Source organism: Aspergillus japonicus, assembly GCF_003184785.1.
Source record: "Aspergillus japonicus CBS 114.51 unplaced genomic scaffold BO86scaffold_4, whole genome shotgun sequence".
Classification (NCBI taxonomy): Eukaryota; Fungi; Ascomycota; class Eurotiomycetes; order Eurotiales; family Aspergillaceae; genus Aspergillus; species Aspergillus japonicus.
In genome coordinates, this window is record NW_020291641.1 from 647,488 (window position 1) to 663,897 (window position 16,410).

The window sequence follows — 16,410 nt, forward strand, 5'->3', positions numbered from 1 at the left end:
TTTAGGCAATTTCCGTGATTTCCGAATGGTGAGGAGAATGGTCAACGCAATTCTTTGCCAATGGTCACCCGCCACCCTCGATCTGTTGTTTCTTCTTTTATACAAGAAAAAAAAAGCTATGTATAAGTGCTTGCGCGTGGCAGAAGCTTTATACAGATGTGTAGGGAAAAAAAGAAAAAAGACGACCAAAAACATACAACAGAAGGGATTCGCTGGTGGTCACCCACCCAACTACTAACCTCCCGGCGTGTGGCTTAAGTACGGCTGAGCGGACGGGAAGCCCTGTTTTCCACACCCTGTGGTCGTATGTATCAACTGTCCACGTAGACTATGCCATACCTTTTGATAGCGTTCCGCTAACCATTCCACAAAAGTCCTTACTGACTTTTTGTGTCTTGTTTCAGCACCAAGAGATTCTACAAATAATAGCAATTCCACTGGGTTTGGAAGTCATTACCTCGATGTTCAGTCGGGGCCCGTGCCAGTGTACTGGTTCTCTTCGGCCGCCGTACGAATGTAAGCACTCAGCCCATCGCCTCCACCTCGTGATACGAAAAGGAGGGCACAATGCCGCCGCAATTGATACAAGAGATATGGTTGTCATTTGCCTCGGTTACGTTGCCCACTGGGTGTGCGGATCGATAAGGTACCTGCTGCACAGTCGGCTCAGCCTATATCAATTCCAGCACCAACCCCAAGGATTCTCGAGTAACTTTTGTTTGAAGATTATATGTCTAAGGGGTTTCATGGGTCGAAGTCCAAGTCGTACTTTCTCGACGGAAAGCTTATATGGCAGCTTGCACTGAACCGTAGTGAGGAGGGTTTTGTCGTTGTTACAATTGAGCGCATTGCCTGAATGGCACAGTGGGTATTAACTCTCGGAACCAGACGGTCTAGAGACTGACAAAACGAGGACAAAAAAGAATTGACCTACGCAGGGCTCGAACCTGCAATCTCTTGATTCGTAGTCAAGCGCCTTACCATTGGGCCAGCAGGCCAGCTGTTAAGAAACTGCAGGTTTGAGTAAAATAGATTCCAAAGCAAAGGAATATCGAGCCGGACGGTATGATCTTCACTGCTCGATCTTTTCGAATTCGCCCAGAGTCACGTTATCAACAAGTCAGGAGAATAAGTGGAGATAAAAATTGAGACTCACTCGCTCACTCTGATACAGTATACTTAGCAGCAAAATCTAATTGTCTTGCGTTGCTTTCTTGGGACTCCTCTCAAAAGAGTGATTATATATTCTGCCGCCGTATCCGAAGCCCTGAAACCCACTGCACAAACCTCAGTTGTCATCCCTTCATGGAGAAAATGAGTATTTTAGCTCGAACACCCTTGATACCAAGTTCCGAGCTCTATTAGCACGACCTTGTTCCTTCTGGTACATTGATCATGGCATCAAGCTTTAGTGGCTGCCAGTCGCAGCAGAAGATGATCTGGCTTTTTGTCTTTCTCCGAGAGGAGACAAAGAGCCCGCCCCGGGCGCTCGGATTGCGCTTCCTCAATAAACCCAGAACTCATCCTCATTGTGAGAATGGAAGATAAAAGACTGAGATCAAAGTAATTCTAGAAGATGTCAAATTGTGGGGAAACGTGGCATGATGCTCTAGTCAATCCCCATGAGACGAGTCAAGGTCGATCTAGTAATACCTCCGAATAGTTCTTTCTCTCGAATATACGCAGAGCCAGTACTTTGTTGAAATCGTCGCTAGACCCCTTCCTCATGAATTGGCCATGAGTACCGGGTTATTTCCATTCGTGGGACTTCCTCTGCCTCGAATTTCCCCCAAGCCGAAGGCAATCACCCGAGATGATAGATTCGAAGTGATTGTTATTGGGGTAAGCCGCCGATCAACCCTATCTTTCCCCCAAGCATGCATGCACTAGGATTTCCAGCTGATAGTCCATGCAGGCCGGCCCAGCAGGTCTAATGATGACCTTCTTGCTTGCCCGGTATGGTCTCACAGCCGAGTCCGTGCTGTGCATCGACGCGAAAGCAAACCGCGTGCAAAATGGCCATGCGGACGGGCTCCAGCCCCAGACGCTGGAGGTACTTCGGTCACTCGGCCTGGCGGGTTCACTTCTTGACGATGGCCGCCATCTATCGAAATTCGCAATCTGGGAACCGTCCGCGATTGACGGCACCATCCAGCGGTCGTCTCTAGCGCGCACGACGACGCCATCATCTCGCTACCCGCACGTAGTCACTATCCACCAGGGTAAGGTGGAGCAGATCCACGAGGCAGGACTGATTCAGTATTATGCGACTGTGGTACAGCGTCGAAGCAGGCTCGTGGACGCGTATATCGACTCTGCCGGTGATGTTGAGTTTCCGGTGGTGGCAAAGGTGGAATGCGACGGCGTCGTGAAGACGCTTCGGAGTAAGTATCTGGTGGGAGCGGACGGTGCGCATTCCGCCGTGCGGCGAGCCGTGGGTCTGGAGCTGGAAGGAAATGGCCCGGACGAGGTCTGGGGCGCATTCATTGGACCTTGTGGTGGACACAGATTTCCCGGATATACGGAGACGCAGCTTGATTAGGTCCAGGCACGGTACGGTGTTCGTGATTCCCAGGGAGCGAAATGCAAGTGGAGAATATTTGACTCGTCTGTATGTGCGCATGCCTTGCGAGCTGTGCGGATTCGAATATGCAGGTGAATGCGGATTGTCATTGTGAGACCGCGCGAACTCGAATGCCATATTTGAACAAGCCTGTCGCGTTTTAGGTCCGTTTCATCTGGGTTTAAGGGCGGCGGTCGAATGACGGTCTTGCTATCAGGTTAGCCAGCGCATCTTGAAGCAGTATGTGGTTTCAGACGCCGATGACATCGGCAAGATCTTTCTCGTGGGAGACGGTATGTAGCTCTCTTCCCTGTGGCTGGCTAATTGCTGATATGAACCCAGCTTCTCATACCCACAGCCCAATGGCACGTACGATCAGAATAAGAAGCTCGGCTTGAAATGTGGTAGCTAACTTGTTATTCAATCGTATTTTCTGCAGGCCGGCCAAGGAATGAATTTTTCCATGATGGATGCCTACAACCTGGGATGGAAACTCGCCTATTCCATCATGGGACTGACTCCGGTTTCTCTGGACTCACTCCAGCAGGATGAGATATTGAAGACTTATCACTGCGAGCGGTTTCCCATCGCTCAGCAATTGATTGAGTTTGATAGGCAGTACGCAGCGAAGTTTGCCGCCGCGAAGGAGATGTCCTTGTGCGAAGATAGATCAACTTCTGGAGTCAATAGCATCCTGGGTTGTCGTCGCAGGATAAATGCGTTCTCTAGCGGATGTGGTATTGAATACTCGGAAAGCATCCTCACGATAAAAGCAGGACAGGCGATCTCCTTTTCAGGATCATGTCTGCTGGCTCTTACGCCTGGGACCAGACTACCGAATGTCCGACTGAAAAGATACGCAGATGGAGAATATTGCGATCTACACGATGGTATGTACCTCAACACCCAGTCTTGTCATGGAAATGGGCATTCGCCCTGCTAAGACGGCCTTAGAGATGTTTTCCAATGGCCGCTTTCGGGTCCTGTGTCTAGCCTCATCAGACTTCCTGAGCTCTGATGGCGTATCTGCGCGAGCTCTACACTGGATTGGTGAGGCGCTGCTTCCTCACTTCCCGGGAGATGTGATCGAACAATTTGTTATCTACCCGTCCGAGCAATGCCCCAGAGATTGGAGTTGTCTTCCATCGTCAGTTAAATGTCATTCTGAAATGAGGCTGTATGATGGCTCGGCTGTGCAGGATGCGTATGAGCAGTTTGGAGTGGATATCCACCATGGCGCACTGGTCATTCTTCGCCAGATGGCCACATAGGCATCATTGCGTCTCTTGAAGGACATGCTGTCCTAGATGACTATTTCACATCATGTCTGAGGCGCAGATGTGAGTAAGGCATCGATACTGTTCCTGTTCCACGATATATTGTATTCAATTGGCCAGACATTTCGAACACGTTAAGACCGATATGGTATCTCTTCCTTTGTCTCCCTAAAAGTGCCGAATAACGTGTGTCACATTTCAGGCAGTCATTATAGGTACAGTATACGTGCGTCCGGGCCGTCAAATTATGGAACAAAAACAAAATCATGACCAAGGATTTTTACATTAGCTTAGCGAGAACGGCTCTGCCTCCGAATGAGGCCAGGACCATTTGCTCTCTACAGACTCACCAATAGTTGCGATCAACACCCACACCTTATTTCTCCCAATGCCATACCGTTTCAGTACCCGCCGGCTTGATCGTCACCTCCGACGTCCTCAGCCAAGGCATCATCACCTCGTACACATAGTCGTCAATGTCCTCTCGATTCTGCTCCAAGTGAAACGTGGATTGTACATCATTGGTCTTGAGATCACACTTTTGAAACAACTGCATTCCGTCTTTCCCGTGTTGATGTTTTTCCTCTGGCGTGAATTCTCGGTAGAAGCGCACCCAGGAGCCGCTGCGGATGAAGCCGAACTGGGTCATCAGCTGGGGATTATTGGTGCGGAACTTGAGGATGTGATCCAGAAGAAAAGCTTCGAAGATGGGCAAACCATGTTTGTCCAAGTCCTGTGGGGGGACCGGCAACTCATGGATGCACTGGTTAGACATGTTGACTTTGTGGGGAGGTTGATCTCGCCTTCTTCTTAGTGGATTGCTCTGAGTAGGAGGAAGGACTTGATGAGTAGGCGAGGTAGGGAGTAAGGTGGTGATGGACCAAATGCTGAGGTTGGGGTAATTGATATGTGTGGGTCTCACCAAGAGTCGATTGTTACTCCGTCTAGATGAATCAAAGCTGCAATGTCCCTCAACAAAAGGCGTACTCTTATCTCTGTAAGTTTGCTTTGAGCCAAATTTTATTTTGCAAGAGAAAGCTGAGTGCTCTCCTCCGTCGTTGCCTTGGGCTTTGTATGGAGTACAAAGGAGGCAATTGTCTTGACCAACAAGCGCCTTCACAAAGGCCTCTCTTTGTGGCCGACTAAAAACATCAACTACAGCTTTCGAATATGGGTCAACCTAATCTAAAATCTTCTAGTGGATTTCCAGCCCGACTTCTGTGTGATCAAATAGTTTGGTGCAGCTGGCGATTGAGTCAAGGAGGAGCAAATCTATCAGCACGGCCTCGGCCCGATTCTCTTCTTTCCTGCATTTGTGCTCAGCTGGAGAAAAGCCTCAAGGTTGACGAAAGCACATTGAAAACAGAAATCCAGCGCAAGTGAGTGATCTTTTGGAACAGCGGCTTCGCAATCTCGATCTTGCTGGTGTAATGTCTAGACACGGGGTATTTTGTCGGGACAACGGAGGCGCTGGAGGGCGATAGTAAGGAGACCAGAGATGTTGTCATTGAATAACTGGTACCAGTGACAACTATCTAAATTGCAGAATGTGCAAAGGTTATCTATCATTGGTGCCAGCAGTGGAAGGGGGCCGAGTAACCGCATAAGCGCCCCTGTGGACAGGCGGGCAGAAAGCATGGGTGCTCGGTTCTGCGATGGAGGTTTCGGAGGGCACAGTTGGAGTTGATGGCGGGTCATGCAATGGCACTGGAGAAAACTAGGGTAATATGATGGGCGGCGAGAGAAGCGATGGATAGTGTCTTGTAGCAGGGTATTAGGGATGCTGTCATGTTAGCTTGTTCTTCTCATTCAGATTCATGGTTCAAGGTCGTCCTCGATGAGCTTGGAGGATAGATGTCGGTCAATTTTCGGGTGCAAACCAGTACAGCCCTTTGTATGGCACAGATGATACCGGTACTCTATCATTCATTGTAAGGAACGTCGTTCACCACAGAAGAGGAGGCTGTCTATCTTCTTCCCAGAATATCATTGCATCACGTGATTGTTTCCAGATATGACTACAAGTACTTCCAATATATTCACTGCAGCTAGAATATTCACTGCAGCCGGACTTATGGTTGCGATATATCATAGTCGCTCACCGGCGCTGGATAATGATTATCCCGTCATCTCTTGTAATCCAAACTACAAATATCCTTCATGAGTTCTCTTCTTCCTGAATCTTTACCAGAACATCTCACACCTCCTTGAAGCTTCATTATTCTGTCTCGAGAATTCTGATTCTATCAACACAAGTTCATACATTAGATCCCCATCAAGCCAATCATCGAAGATGTTGACCAAGCTCCCACCCGAGATAGTCTTGTCCATCGCAGACCAGATGAACGCAGCCAAAGACATAAACGCTCTCGCTCAGACATCCAAACGTTTCTATCGCCAACTAAACCCGTGCCTCTACCGTTTTGACTGGAGACACTGCGAAGGTTCGGCGTTGATCTGGGCGTCAGATAACGGACTGGAATCCACTGCGCAGAAATCACTTGAAGTACGGTCTACATCTCTACCAGACAACAAGACGCTTCCGATCGCGGAAAAGGCATTCGTGAATGCTGCACGGAATGGAAGATATGATATAGTCAAGCGGCTGATCACGATAAGCAACTTGAATCTGAATGCGAAGGATTCTAGGCATTCAACACCAGCGCTGGTGTGGGCGGCCGAATTTGGCTATGAAGACATAGTCAAACTGCTGCTCGAAACACCCCGTCTTGACATCAACGCAACGTGTCCCCATGGTAGCACGGCACTGCGGAGAGCTACCGCGTGGGAGCAGGAAGCGATCTCCAGAATGCTGCTCACCGCACCTGGGATAGACGCGAACTGCCCCGATGACGAAGGACAGACGCCACTCTACTATCTGGCGTTCTTTGGTGAAGAATCGCTGATAAGCTTGCTACTTGCCAAGAACGGCGTGGACCCTGATCCTCAGGACACTTACGGCTTCACACCGCTATATGCAGCGGCAGAAGAAGGGCACAAGGGGGCAGTCAATCGGCTCCTGGCCGCTGGCGCGGACCCCGACCCGAAGGAACACGCAACGGGACACTCACCACTGTGGGAGGCGTCCTATCACGGACACAACGAAGTAGTCGATGCTTTGCTCAGAACACGAGCTGTGGATCTTGAATGTCAAAGCTTGGCTGATGGCACGGTACCCCTCGCGGTGGCTGCACAGCGTGGCCACAAAGAAGTGGTTCAGTTGCTACTGGCCGCCAGTGCTGACCCAAACAGCAAGGATGATTCGCAGGAGACGCCATTATCAAAAGCAGTGAAGGCCGATCGCAGAGCGATCGTGGAGCTTCTGCTTGCCGCGGAGGGTGTTGACGTCAACTCTCAATGTCAACTTGGCCGGTCACCTCTCTTCCTGGCGATACTGAATAAATCCGCTCCTGACTTGAAGATCATTGAAATGTTACTCGCTGCGAATGCCGACCCCCATCTTCCTGCTAACACCGGATCCACTCCCTTGTCCTTGGCGAAAGGTCGCACCAAAAAGCTCCTGAAAGATTGCGGCCAAAGCACCGACACTGCATGAACGAGGCATCAAAGTGGCTGGTCAATTGATCGCAAATATCATATCAGGTACAGTACTGTGCAGCTTTTCTTTAGTATGCCCGTCTCAAGGCTCTGACATCGTTTCTGGGTAGCTTCCACCGCGGTTCTACAAGGATACTGACCCCACCGCTACAACGAAGGGATTGTTTGTCAAACACATTTAAAGACAACCAGTATGTACCTGACCTGACCTGTTCCACATATATTCGAATGAGAGAACCGAAGCTAAGCAATGAAGATATTTTGCATAGGGCGAGATGTTGTCGCGTCAGGTACCACACTATAAACAGATGCATGAACAACCACACCACTTTATGTCTTTTCCTCTTTCTTGGTGTTTTAATTTGGGCACAAATGTCAAATATAAGTTCCAATACTTTGTTTTTGAGTCTGTAATCTGCTTATATCTTATTGCTAGCCCATGGAACCATACAATGATGCTATGCCGGTCTTCGTAGAGATTTGCCTGTATAGATTGAACCTCGCGAGAATCCTAACAAAGAGACAGGGGAACACTCCTGTGCTACGAACAGATCATGGTCTTCTTTGCTGTAAGTATCCCCTTTGTATTTCGCTCACGATGTTGGGTTTCTCGACAATTGCCGCGAATGACCGGATCACTCCGTTCGTTTCTTCTTTCTCAATAAATATAAAAGACTCCCAATGCCGAATTGCATGACTATCTTCACTCTCACCACTTGGGCCTGAGAATCATATTTAAACAGTTAGGAACCATCACCACACGTAGATCCACCACAAAATGTCGAACGCAACAGACCCCGACCTTCCAGTAGCCGAAGCCACCGCCGGTCACGTATCCTCCGTGCTCGACCGCGCCGGCATCCATCATATCCTTTGGGGTCAACTGGCCTTTGTTGTCTACGGTGCGAAATTCTCCTGCAACAACATTGACTTCGTCGTCCAAGATGCTGATATGACCCGGGCAGTCAACAACCTGCTCACCGCGGGCTTTGTGCCCGTGACTGGCAATGATCGCTGCAGCTACTACCGGATCCCTGAGAGGTCCCACCCCGAGAGGGTCTTCCACCTCGACACAGTCAACATCAACGGGGAGCATACCCACTTTGACGTGCGCGTGTTCCCCATGCGCTGGGCGCTCCCCGGCAATCGCGCGATCGGCCACCGCGTCATCTTCGACCACCTGGCGCGGCGCGATCTGATCCTGGCCACCGATCACCGGCTTCCGGGAGCCTTCCGGCACGAGCGGTACCCCGTGCGCATGCTCGCCCCCGTCCATTGCCTCCAGTCGATGCTCGCGCGGTATCTGACTGCAGACTGGGGGCGGACGCTCATCCGGCAGTTCGGGGAGGAATGTATCGAGCCCCTCCTCTTGGAGGAACTCACGGAGGAGGGCTTCGATGTAACTCTGATGCACTCTGCTTACGAAATGATTTATAGCGCCATCATGACGGCGGACGATGGGGATGGCCTGAAGCAGGTGGCCCTGCAGGTTCGGGCAGACTTTTGGCCCGTGTAGGGATTGATAATCTCCTGTTTTGTTAGAGGGTTTTCTTTAGGATAATCCAATAGTAGGCTCTTCAACATATCTTTTTTCTAATCTTGTGCTGGTCGCGATAGTATTCACAGGGGTAAACTAGTACTGTAAGCGATTGGACGTGCGACAGTGTATGCTTACTGGATGGCCAGTTCCAACCATCCTGTCGCCCCTGTTGGCCACTTTGAGGCGTGAGAGCTCAATAGTGACTAATGCCCTCTGAGTGATAAGTGTGGTGAACTAGCCATATCCTAGATATAATGCTTAATAACACAGCTGTCGACAGCAGAGGTATCAATTTCCCTTGGCCGAAATATGAATAGACACAAATGAGCATCTAACACAAACCCTATAAACATACAAAACCCAAGGCCTTTTCTCTTTCATCAATACCATCTTTCCTCAGAGCAGTGTCCAGCTTTGCAGCCCTCACACAGGGACCTGATGTGGGGACCGTTACTCTCCCCACCATACACCGGGACCTCCATCTTGATTCCACTCCATTTCTTCAAGCGATATGCGACCCGCTCCGCGTACGAGTCATCGAGGATCGACTGGCTGAGCCGCTTGCATTCCTGGCAGCGCTGGTGATACACACGCGCATTGTATCTGGCTTCAGGATACATCCGAATGGTGATCGCGATCTTCTTGCTAGACCACCCAGTCGAACCGCATTCATCATTAGGACAGCTGAATCAGCCCATGATATTTATGTCATAGGTGTGAAGCGCGAAGTCATCGTCCTTCGAGTGAAAGCGAAAATACAGGTCGGACTCCCCTAGGAGGGCCGCCACTTAGGAGTGCAGGGATGGATACATTGACCATCGCCAGGTCAATTTGTGCTTTCTGGCTGGCATGGTGAATGGACTTCATTTCATGTCTTTGATGGTAGCAGAGAGCAGGAGCAGAGTTGACAGCAATCCATGCCATGCCAGGTATTGTCATAGTGCTCCTGTCGAGTGTCAAGGTGCCCCTCAGATGACGCCAGCTGAGTCTGGGTCGCCATCACAATGGCGTAAGTTCCAGACCTACAAAGACTGAGCCTATGTTTGACCTCTCTTGGTTGTACCAGATCATGTTATGCTTGGACCTTCCATTGATAGCAATGAATATGGCGGTGACCTTGCTCTGTATCTCCTAGCCTGGTCTCAACGCCTGGCAGACCCTGACGGCCAATTACAAATTGATCTGCTGTAGATATTCATTGTGATGTTGCTTATCCTTGTCATTAATTCTAATCACCTGGATGGCACTTATGGTGAGGTTGCAGATTCCAGCCACCTGCTGTTGGCGCCACTCACTTCTTCTCACATGCTCACCTTGATCGGCTTCCTGACCGGGTATGTGGAGGATCCCCCAGTGATTGCAAGGCAGAGTACTCAAGAACAAAAAGAGAAAGAGATGCAATCCGCAGCTTGAATGTGGATGAGATTGGGGCAGGGCTCAGACTGTAAACCAGATGCATCATTGACATGAATAGAGCTGACCTTCCAGGAACAATAAAAAGATTTAGGCTGTATCTATGGTTGAATCAAAACCATTAATCAGCTAGATATTACCTAACTAGGCAAATTTGACTTATGAGATAATGATGTTATGTATAATATTGGTATCATATTAAGGGTTAACAATGGTATAAGATATAGCAAGCTTATTTCAAGGGGCAAGGCCTTCAGAGAACAATAGGTCCTATTCACAGTTGCTGAGGCTTAGGATAGCAGGGCAGGTGCCTTAACTATCTAACAGTATAACATTTGGGTGGGTACAAGGCCCGCCCAGATAAGTATTATAAATTTTAATAAGCAGACTATGCCCCAGTACTGTGTAGCTAAATCTAAATGTAACAAACACATAGGCTACAGCTAAAAGCAGACTGATTAAAGTATAATAAGTGAATGATAGGTCATGACAGTAGGCTAAAAATGGTACTCTGATCGAAATAACATAAGATTATAAAATAAGATAAAGATTGATTAAAATGGTAAGGTGGCCGAGTGGTTAAGGCGTTGGCCTTAAGAAATGTTGCTTAACACCTTAAGAAACCCAATGACGAGAGTCTCCAGGGTTCGAACCCCTGTCTTACCATTGTTTTTTTCACTTACCGCCTTCGTATCTTGCCGGCAGTATATCTTCCCCGCCTGGTTTGCACCAGCTCATCAGCAAAACAGTCCAATATTCAATCCTGAAGTCTGCGTTCCCCATGCTCAGGCCACCCCAAGAAATAGTTTCCAGCGGATACCAGTCGCTATCCTCTATGGTAATTGATATCAGCACCAGCAGGCCTTCTAATACAACCAGTCCTCTCCAAGTCAGCAGTAGAGCTTCAAGTATGCTTTCCGGCTTCCTCTGCTTTACGTTACTATACACAAAATAAGTATTGGAAAAATCCTTGAAAAAAAAAAATTAAAAGAGACTTTGATATAGAACCCTAGTCAAATTACCCTCAGCCCTAAAATCCCCTAATAATTTCTCATGTAAGCACTGTATACAAATGTTTGGAATACTATTGCCGGTTGTGTGGGAACGATTGCTGGTGCCTATATCAATCATTATAGAGGATACACACAATCCCTACCGTCTTCAGTATTTTGCTTCATATTCCGCCGGCAGAATAAACTGAAACTCTTTAGGCCTTATGAGAATGTGCTTGGGGAGATGCTTACAAATGTGCTACAAAGTTGCTTATACCCCTAATTGATAATCCGCATGTTATATGGTGAGGGCACTTGGACAGAATTGTATTTACAGAACAGCAGTAATTATTGACTGTACCGGTGACAGAGAACAGCAGTAGTATTAAGACTCAGATACAGTGCTTTCTTTTGCTAGGCGGAGGCATGGCAGCGAGCCTATTCTGAGACTTTCTTACCACGGGGCTGCGCGGGCTCGGGCTCGTCGCTGGACGCTTTGTACGTTTTGCTGTACTAGGTGGCACTGACTTGACCCGTGAACCGTCATCCAGGATATAACCACCGCCCAGGAAGATTCAACATTCTTATTGCTTGGGTGGATGTAAATGTGCCGTCTGCGTCGGGCTTTTAGATCATGAATTGTGGCACCATCTAGCCAGTCGACCAAGCTATTGATCTTGAATATAGCTTCCAGAGAGTTTGTTGACACTGTCGGATGAAGAACCTTTTGTTCCCCCTTCTCATCCTTTAAAGTCACTCGGAAAGCCAAACGGGATGCTGGGTCGTTCGTTGTTTTAGGGGAAACAAAGGCTTTGGGATGCCTTTCTCCAAGCGGAGCGAGCTCGGCTTGGACTGTGATACCATCCTCATTGTCCCTGGTGTAGAAGCCTTCAACCATGATTCGATTCACAGTATGAATGTATAACCTCATGCCATATAGCTTGCGCTCCTCTTTCTTCTTATGGCCGGACCACCAGTCATTCCCTAGGTAACGACGCCCGGTCAGGAGGCTCACCTGTGTCTGGATCTCTTGTTTTGTTAGCTCTCCATAACTTCGCTGCGCTCCAGACGCCTGCTTTTCGTTACTGGTCTCAATGGCACTTCTGGATACTCGTGTGACCTCAACCTGAGCCCTTCTGCTCTGGGAAGACACGGTCAACCCTGTGGCTTCAAGGTCATCCCTTTCGCCCGCTGTAATTGCCTCGGCGAGTTCCTCGTCGCTGAGGTCCTCGACATCTAGCACGCTACCTGGGCCTGAGGGATTTAAAACGGAGCTTCCTCACGCCACGTTTCCTGTATCTCGGCGTAGAGAACCTTCATTGCCTGGACCTTCTCCTCAGAAAAGACTCGTGGACCATTTATCTTCTTCTTGTTTGGCGTGTGACTGATGGTTGACATGGCTTTTCCCTGAGGTCGTCGCGGTAAGCATATCCAAAGTAAGTAGAGAGATGCAGCAAACGACCCTCCAATGGCCTCAAATCGCTCGAGCGCAGCTCTTGTCCGAAAGCCCTTGCGATCCAACCAGGCGAGAATACCAGGATCGGTCGAGTCTGCGGTCGTCTTCTACTTGCCGTATTCGTCTCTTTCATTGCAATAAAGTTTTATTATCTGTCGTCCCACGAGTGCTCTCTCGTAGAATGTCGTATTTGCAGTACTAAGCCCTGCCACGATCGCACTGAACCTGAAGATCTCACACCATTGAACCACCTGTCGTCCAGTGTTTGCCCATAACATTGACAGTGGCCTTGGTGCGTGGATATAAACCCGCCTTATGCAATTCTTTTCGATCTCAGCAAAGGCTGTCACATTAATTCCTCTGAATTTAAGGTGGATCGGTGTCCCTGGCCTTAGGAACCGTGCCACTTCAGCATCACAGAAAATGATGATCCGTAGATTGCTTGCTTGAATGAGATTCTTGTTTGCCTGGGGTATGATATCAACTTCGTCTGGCCGCATCCGCTTGAAGGAGAAAGGTATCGAGAGCTTGATTATCTCCTGGGTGAAAGTAAAGGACCAAATGAGCGAATTCTCTGGAGTAAAAATTGGAGGCCCCAAGTGGCGGTACACTCCCCGAACGCGCCATTCAACGGTGGTTGGTCCTCCCTGAGATAGCTGTGTTGGTCTAGAACAATTCCGACCAGGGCGTCGAGAGTACCTCGAGGCTTCACAACCTCTCGGGGATCTCTAAAAGCACCTTTCACGGCTCTTAGACAGTAGTCTATGTGAAATGGGTTGGTCCGTAGGGCCGTGGTGTCTAGCGGGCTCAAATCCGGCATCTCAAGCTGATCTCTTGCCCCCTTAGTCAAGATCTTACATACTCCTGACGCTTGGGAGCATTTCCAGTCCGGAGTAGTAGGGGCTGGATTCCTCCCCGTCGCTTTGACCGATAAGTAGGCTATGCCCTAATCTCAAGGTCTGGTGAACCCTCAAGCTGCAGTGAGCATCTGTGTCTTACATTAGGGGCAAGTGAGATTCCTTGGAGCAGAGGTGGGACAACGTTTTAAGCCAACTGTTGCGTATTCTGCCTTGCCGAAGTATTCTTCCAGAATTCCTGGCGCCAGAGACTGGAAGCATCTGCATAAGAACATCTCCAGAATACTAGCAAAGACCATAGGGATATGGCAACTGATATGGTCCGGCCAGACCGGAGTCCATAGTTTAATGAAGTTAATCGCGCGGTGTCCATCCCCCTTTGCCACTATATGAGAGTGCAGCGTACTATCGTCTCGCTTAATAATAGCCACAAGGTGCTGCATGACCCGGTTCTTGGGGTTCTCCGATTGCCCTACATATGGGCGCCAATAATCTGCGTTGCGGTCATCGGTGACAAAGCTAAGGTAGCCATTGCCCACGCTGCCATTCTTCTGTCAAAGCCTGCTTTTAACGGACTGTATGCAACCTACATTTTGTTGGTACAAACTTTTATCGCGGAAAGGTAACTTTCTCCTACATCTCTGTAGTCACGACCTTGTTCTCGAACTGTATTATTGCCGGGTAAAGAGCGTTTTCCAAGATATCGACGTATTTATCGATTGTTCCTATGGCCGAAATCGAATCCTTGTATGGAATATGACGAAGCTCTGGTCTCTCTATTTCGGTAAGGGTTCTAGCAAGTGGGCCAAGGTTTCCTTGATCGGCGGAAACTTGATCTCGGGGCAGATGACGGACGAGTTCTGGTAGCAGGAAAGAGAAACTGGTTAGTGATCTTTGATATGACCCTCCACACGAGATAGTGGGAAGGCTATAGTCCGAGAGGACTGGGACTCATTGCATTTGATGCACTTGAACTTCTTCCCTTAGCTGGGGTTGGCTGCGATCGACTCGGGAAGCTTTCTGGAAACAAACGACTTCGTGGTCCTGGCTGGGATGTTCCTTGCGGCCTTGATGACCGCTCAGGTGGATCTTGGTCGCGTAAATATTGATTTCTTCTGCGTTGTGGGCATTTGGGATCATGCCCTCTCAGCCCGCAACTTGGGCAGACAGGGCACTGTGAACAGTTTCGAATGACATGTCCTTTGCTGTGGCAATATCGACAAGGAAGTTCTGGGCAAAGAAAGCTTGTATGGCCTTCCGTAGCGCAGTTACTGCAAAATGATCCCTACGGTCTATACATCTTCACTAATCTTGATGATACTTCTTGCAGCGAGAAACCTTCTGCATGCGGAAGAAGAAGTTTTTGAGAAGGAGATCGAGAAGAATAAATAGAAAAGAAGAAGAGATAAGAGGAGAAATGCAGATGGCAAGTTGATATGAGACTAATGAGAGTCTTTGTACAATTCCAAGGAATCATTGGAGAAGAAGATTTCTTCTTTAGAAGATACCATAGACTTGAGTAGCTACAGTATAGTCTACAGTATGTTATTACAAACAGTTGGGCTGATACTTCCTTGCTTTCAGTACAGGCCAGAAATAATTGATGATGATGGCCATGATGAGGATGTTAAACATAGATCGTCACTTCTGGCAGCTATATAGGCCTTTTGAATACTCATGACGCCCAGGGATGGGCATTGAAGAACCTCTGGTGCTTGAAACTGAGTGATCTGCGTGTGAACTCTGTTGGTGAATCGCTTCAAATGAAGTGGTCGGATCCCTCAGGCATCCATGATGCCGACAAGCCTTTCCTAATCCGTCACACGTGAAGCTTTCCCAAAGCGGAAATAAACAAGAAAACCGTGCATCTGATCGTGCATCTCTTGTCCATGGCAGAACAACTCTTGCTCGTGGTTTCTCACCTTCTTGGTGGCTTTTACCCATTTCTTTTCAATACGGCTGAATCTGATTAGAGCTACTACGTTTCTTCTCAAGAAAACTCCCTAGGCTTTTGATATCTTTGTGGTCAGGAAAGAGCCCGAGGATCAAAACAGATAAAGATGCTAATATCAAGCCACAGTGTCTTTATTATCCTTTCCCTGTCTTGTTCCCAACATCTTCATCGTCACTTCGATTGGCTGGAGCCGGTTTGATGGACTTATCCCAAGCGCAATAAAAACGGGGTTGCGCTTTAATACTAATACTCAAGGCGCCAGTTCTTGGAACAAGTAAGAATGCACTGGGGCTTCGCAATCTCCGGGATCTTAGTAGGTAATAAATATCTTATTTAACCGCTAAAAAGGGCCTATGTAAACTGTGGTCATCAACTTGACCCTATACAGTCTCTGTATCGCACATTTACAGGATTACTGGCATGCACATCAAAGGGCGGGAGATTATCGACCCAGCGAGGTGACAGATTCGTTCCATATAGACCGTGCAGCAGTCACCGCTTGGTTGAACACCAAGAACTCCAGTTCGTCCTACTCAAAAGGGATCAGGGTCCGAAGTGCCTCCACGGATATCGCCGAGAGACTTGCTTGGCTGTCACACTGTGCGTCGATCGCGAAGGTCCCTGCATCGAAACCGAATCACCGATAAACCACCACCCCCGTTCCTTTTCATCTTGGGAAGAATTTTGGGGATAAAATCACATCCCCAAACCAACTTTGCAATTTCCCCTTAATCAATCCACTTTATCGGCCGGATTGGGACTGATGCCATTGGCTCATCGGTGCTTACACCCCACTATGC

General features: G+C 48.6%; 2 protein-coding genes and 2 non-coding genes across 4 annotated transcripts; 3 read left to right on the plus strand and 1 right to left on the minus strand.

The window, feature by feature from the left end:
* Nucleotides 1-926: 926 nt before the first annotated feature.
* On the minus strand, nt 927-998 carry BO86DRAFT_t43. The gene has a single exon. It is a non-coding gene; the product is annotated as a tRNA-Arg (tRNA).
* A 739-nt stretch (nt 999-1,737) lies between these two features.
* On the plus strand, nt 1,738-3,834 carry BO86DRAFT_415631 (FAD/NAD(P)-binding domain-containing protein; the record flags this gene model as incomplete). The annotated part of the gene is made up of 6 exons (XM_025674918.1): nt 1,738-1,842; nt 1,916-2,408; nt 2,509-2,635; nt 2,786-2,856; nt 3,013-3,453; nt 3,518-3,834. The coding sequence occupies 6 exons, from the start codon at nt 1,738-1,740 to the stop codon at nt 3,832-3,834; spliced, it is 1,554 nt and encodes a 517-aa protein (XP_025532022.1).
* Nucleotides 3,835-8,176: 4,342 nt separating this feature from the next.
* Nucleotides 8,177-8,914, plus strand: BO86DRAFT_395575 (uncharacterized protein; the record flags this gene model as incomplete). Its single annotated transcript, XM_025673329.1, has 1 exon — nt 8,177-8,914. One exon carries the CDS (start codon nt 8,177-8,179, stop codon nt 8,912-8,914), a length of 738 nt encoding a protein of 245 aa, XP_025532023.1.
* Nucleotides 8,915-10,912: 1,998 nt separating this feature from the next.
* BO86DRAFT_t35 lies at nt 10,913-11,017 on the plus strand. Its single transcript has one exon. It is a non-coding gene; the product is annotated as a tRNA-Leu (tRNA).
* Nucleotides 11,018-16,410: the final 5,393 nt, after the last annotated feature.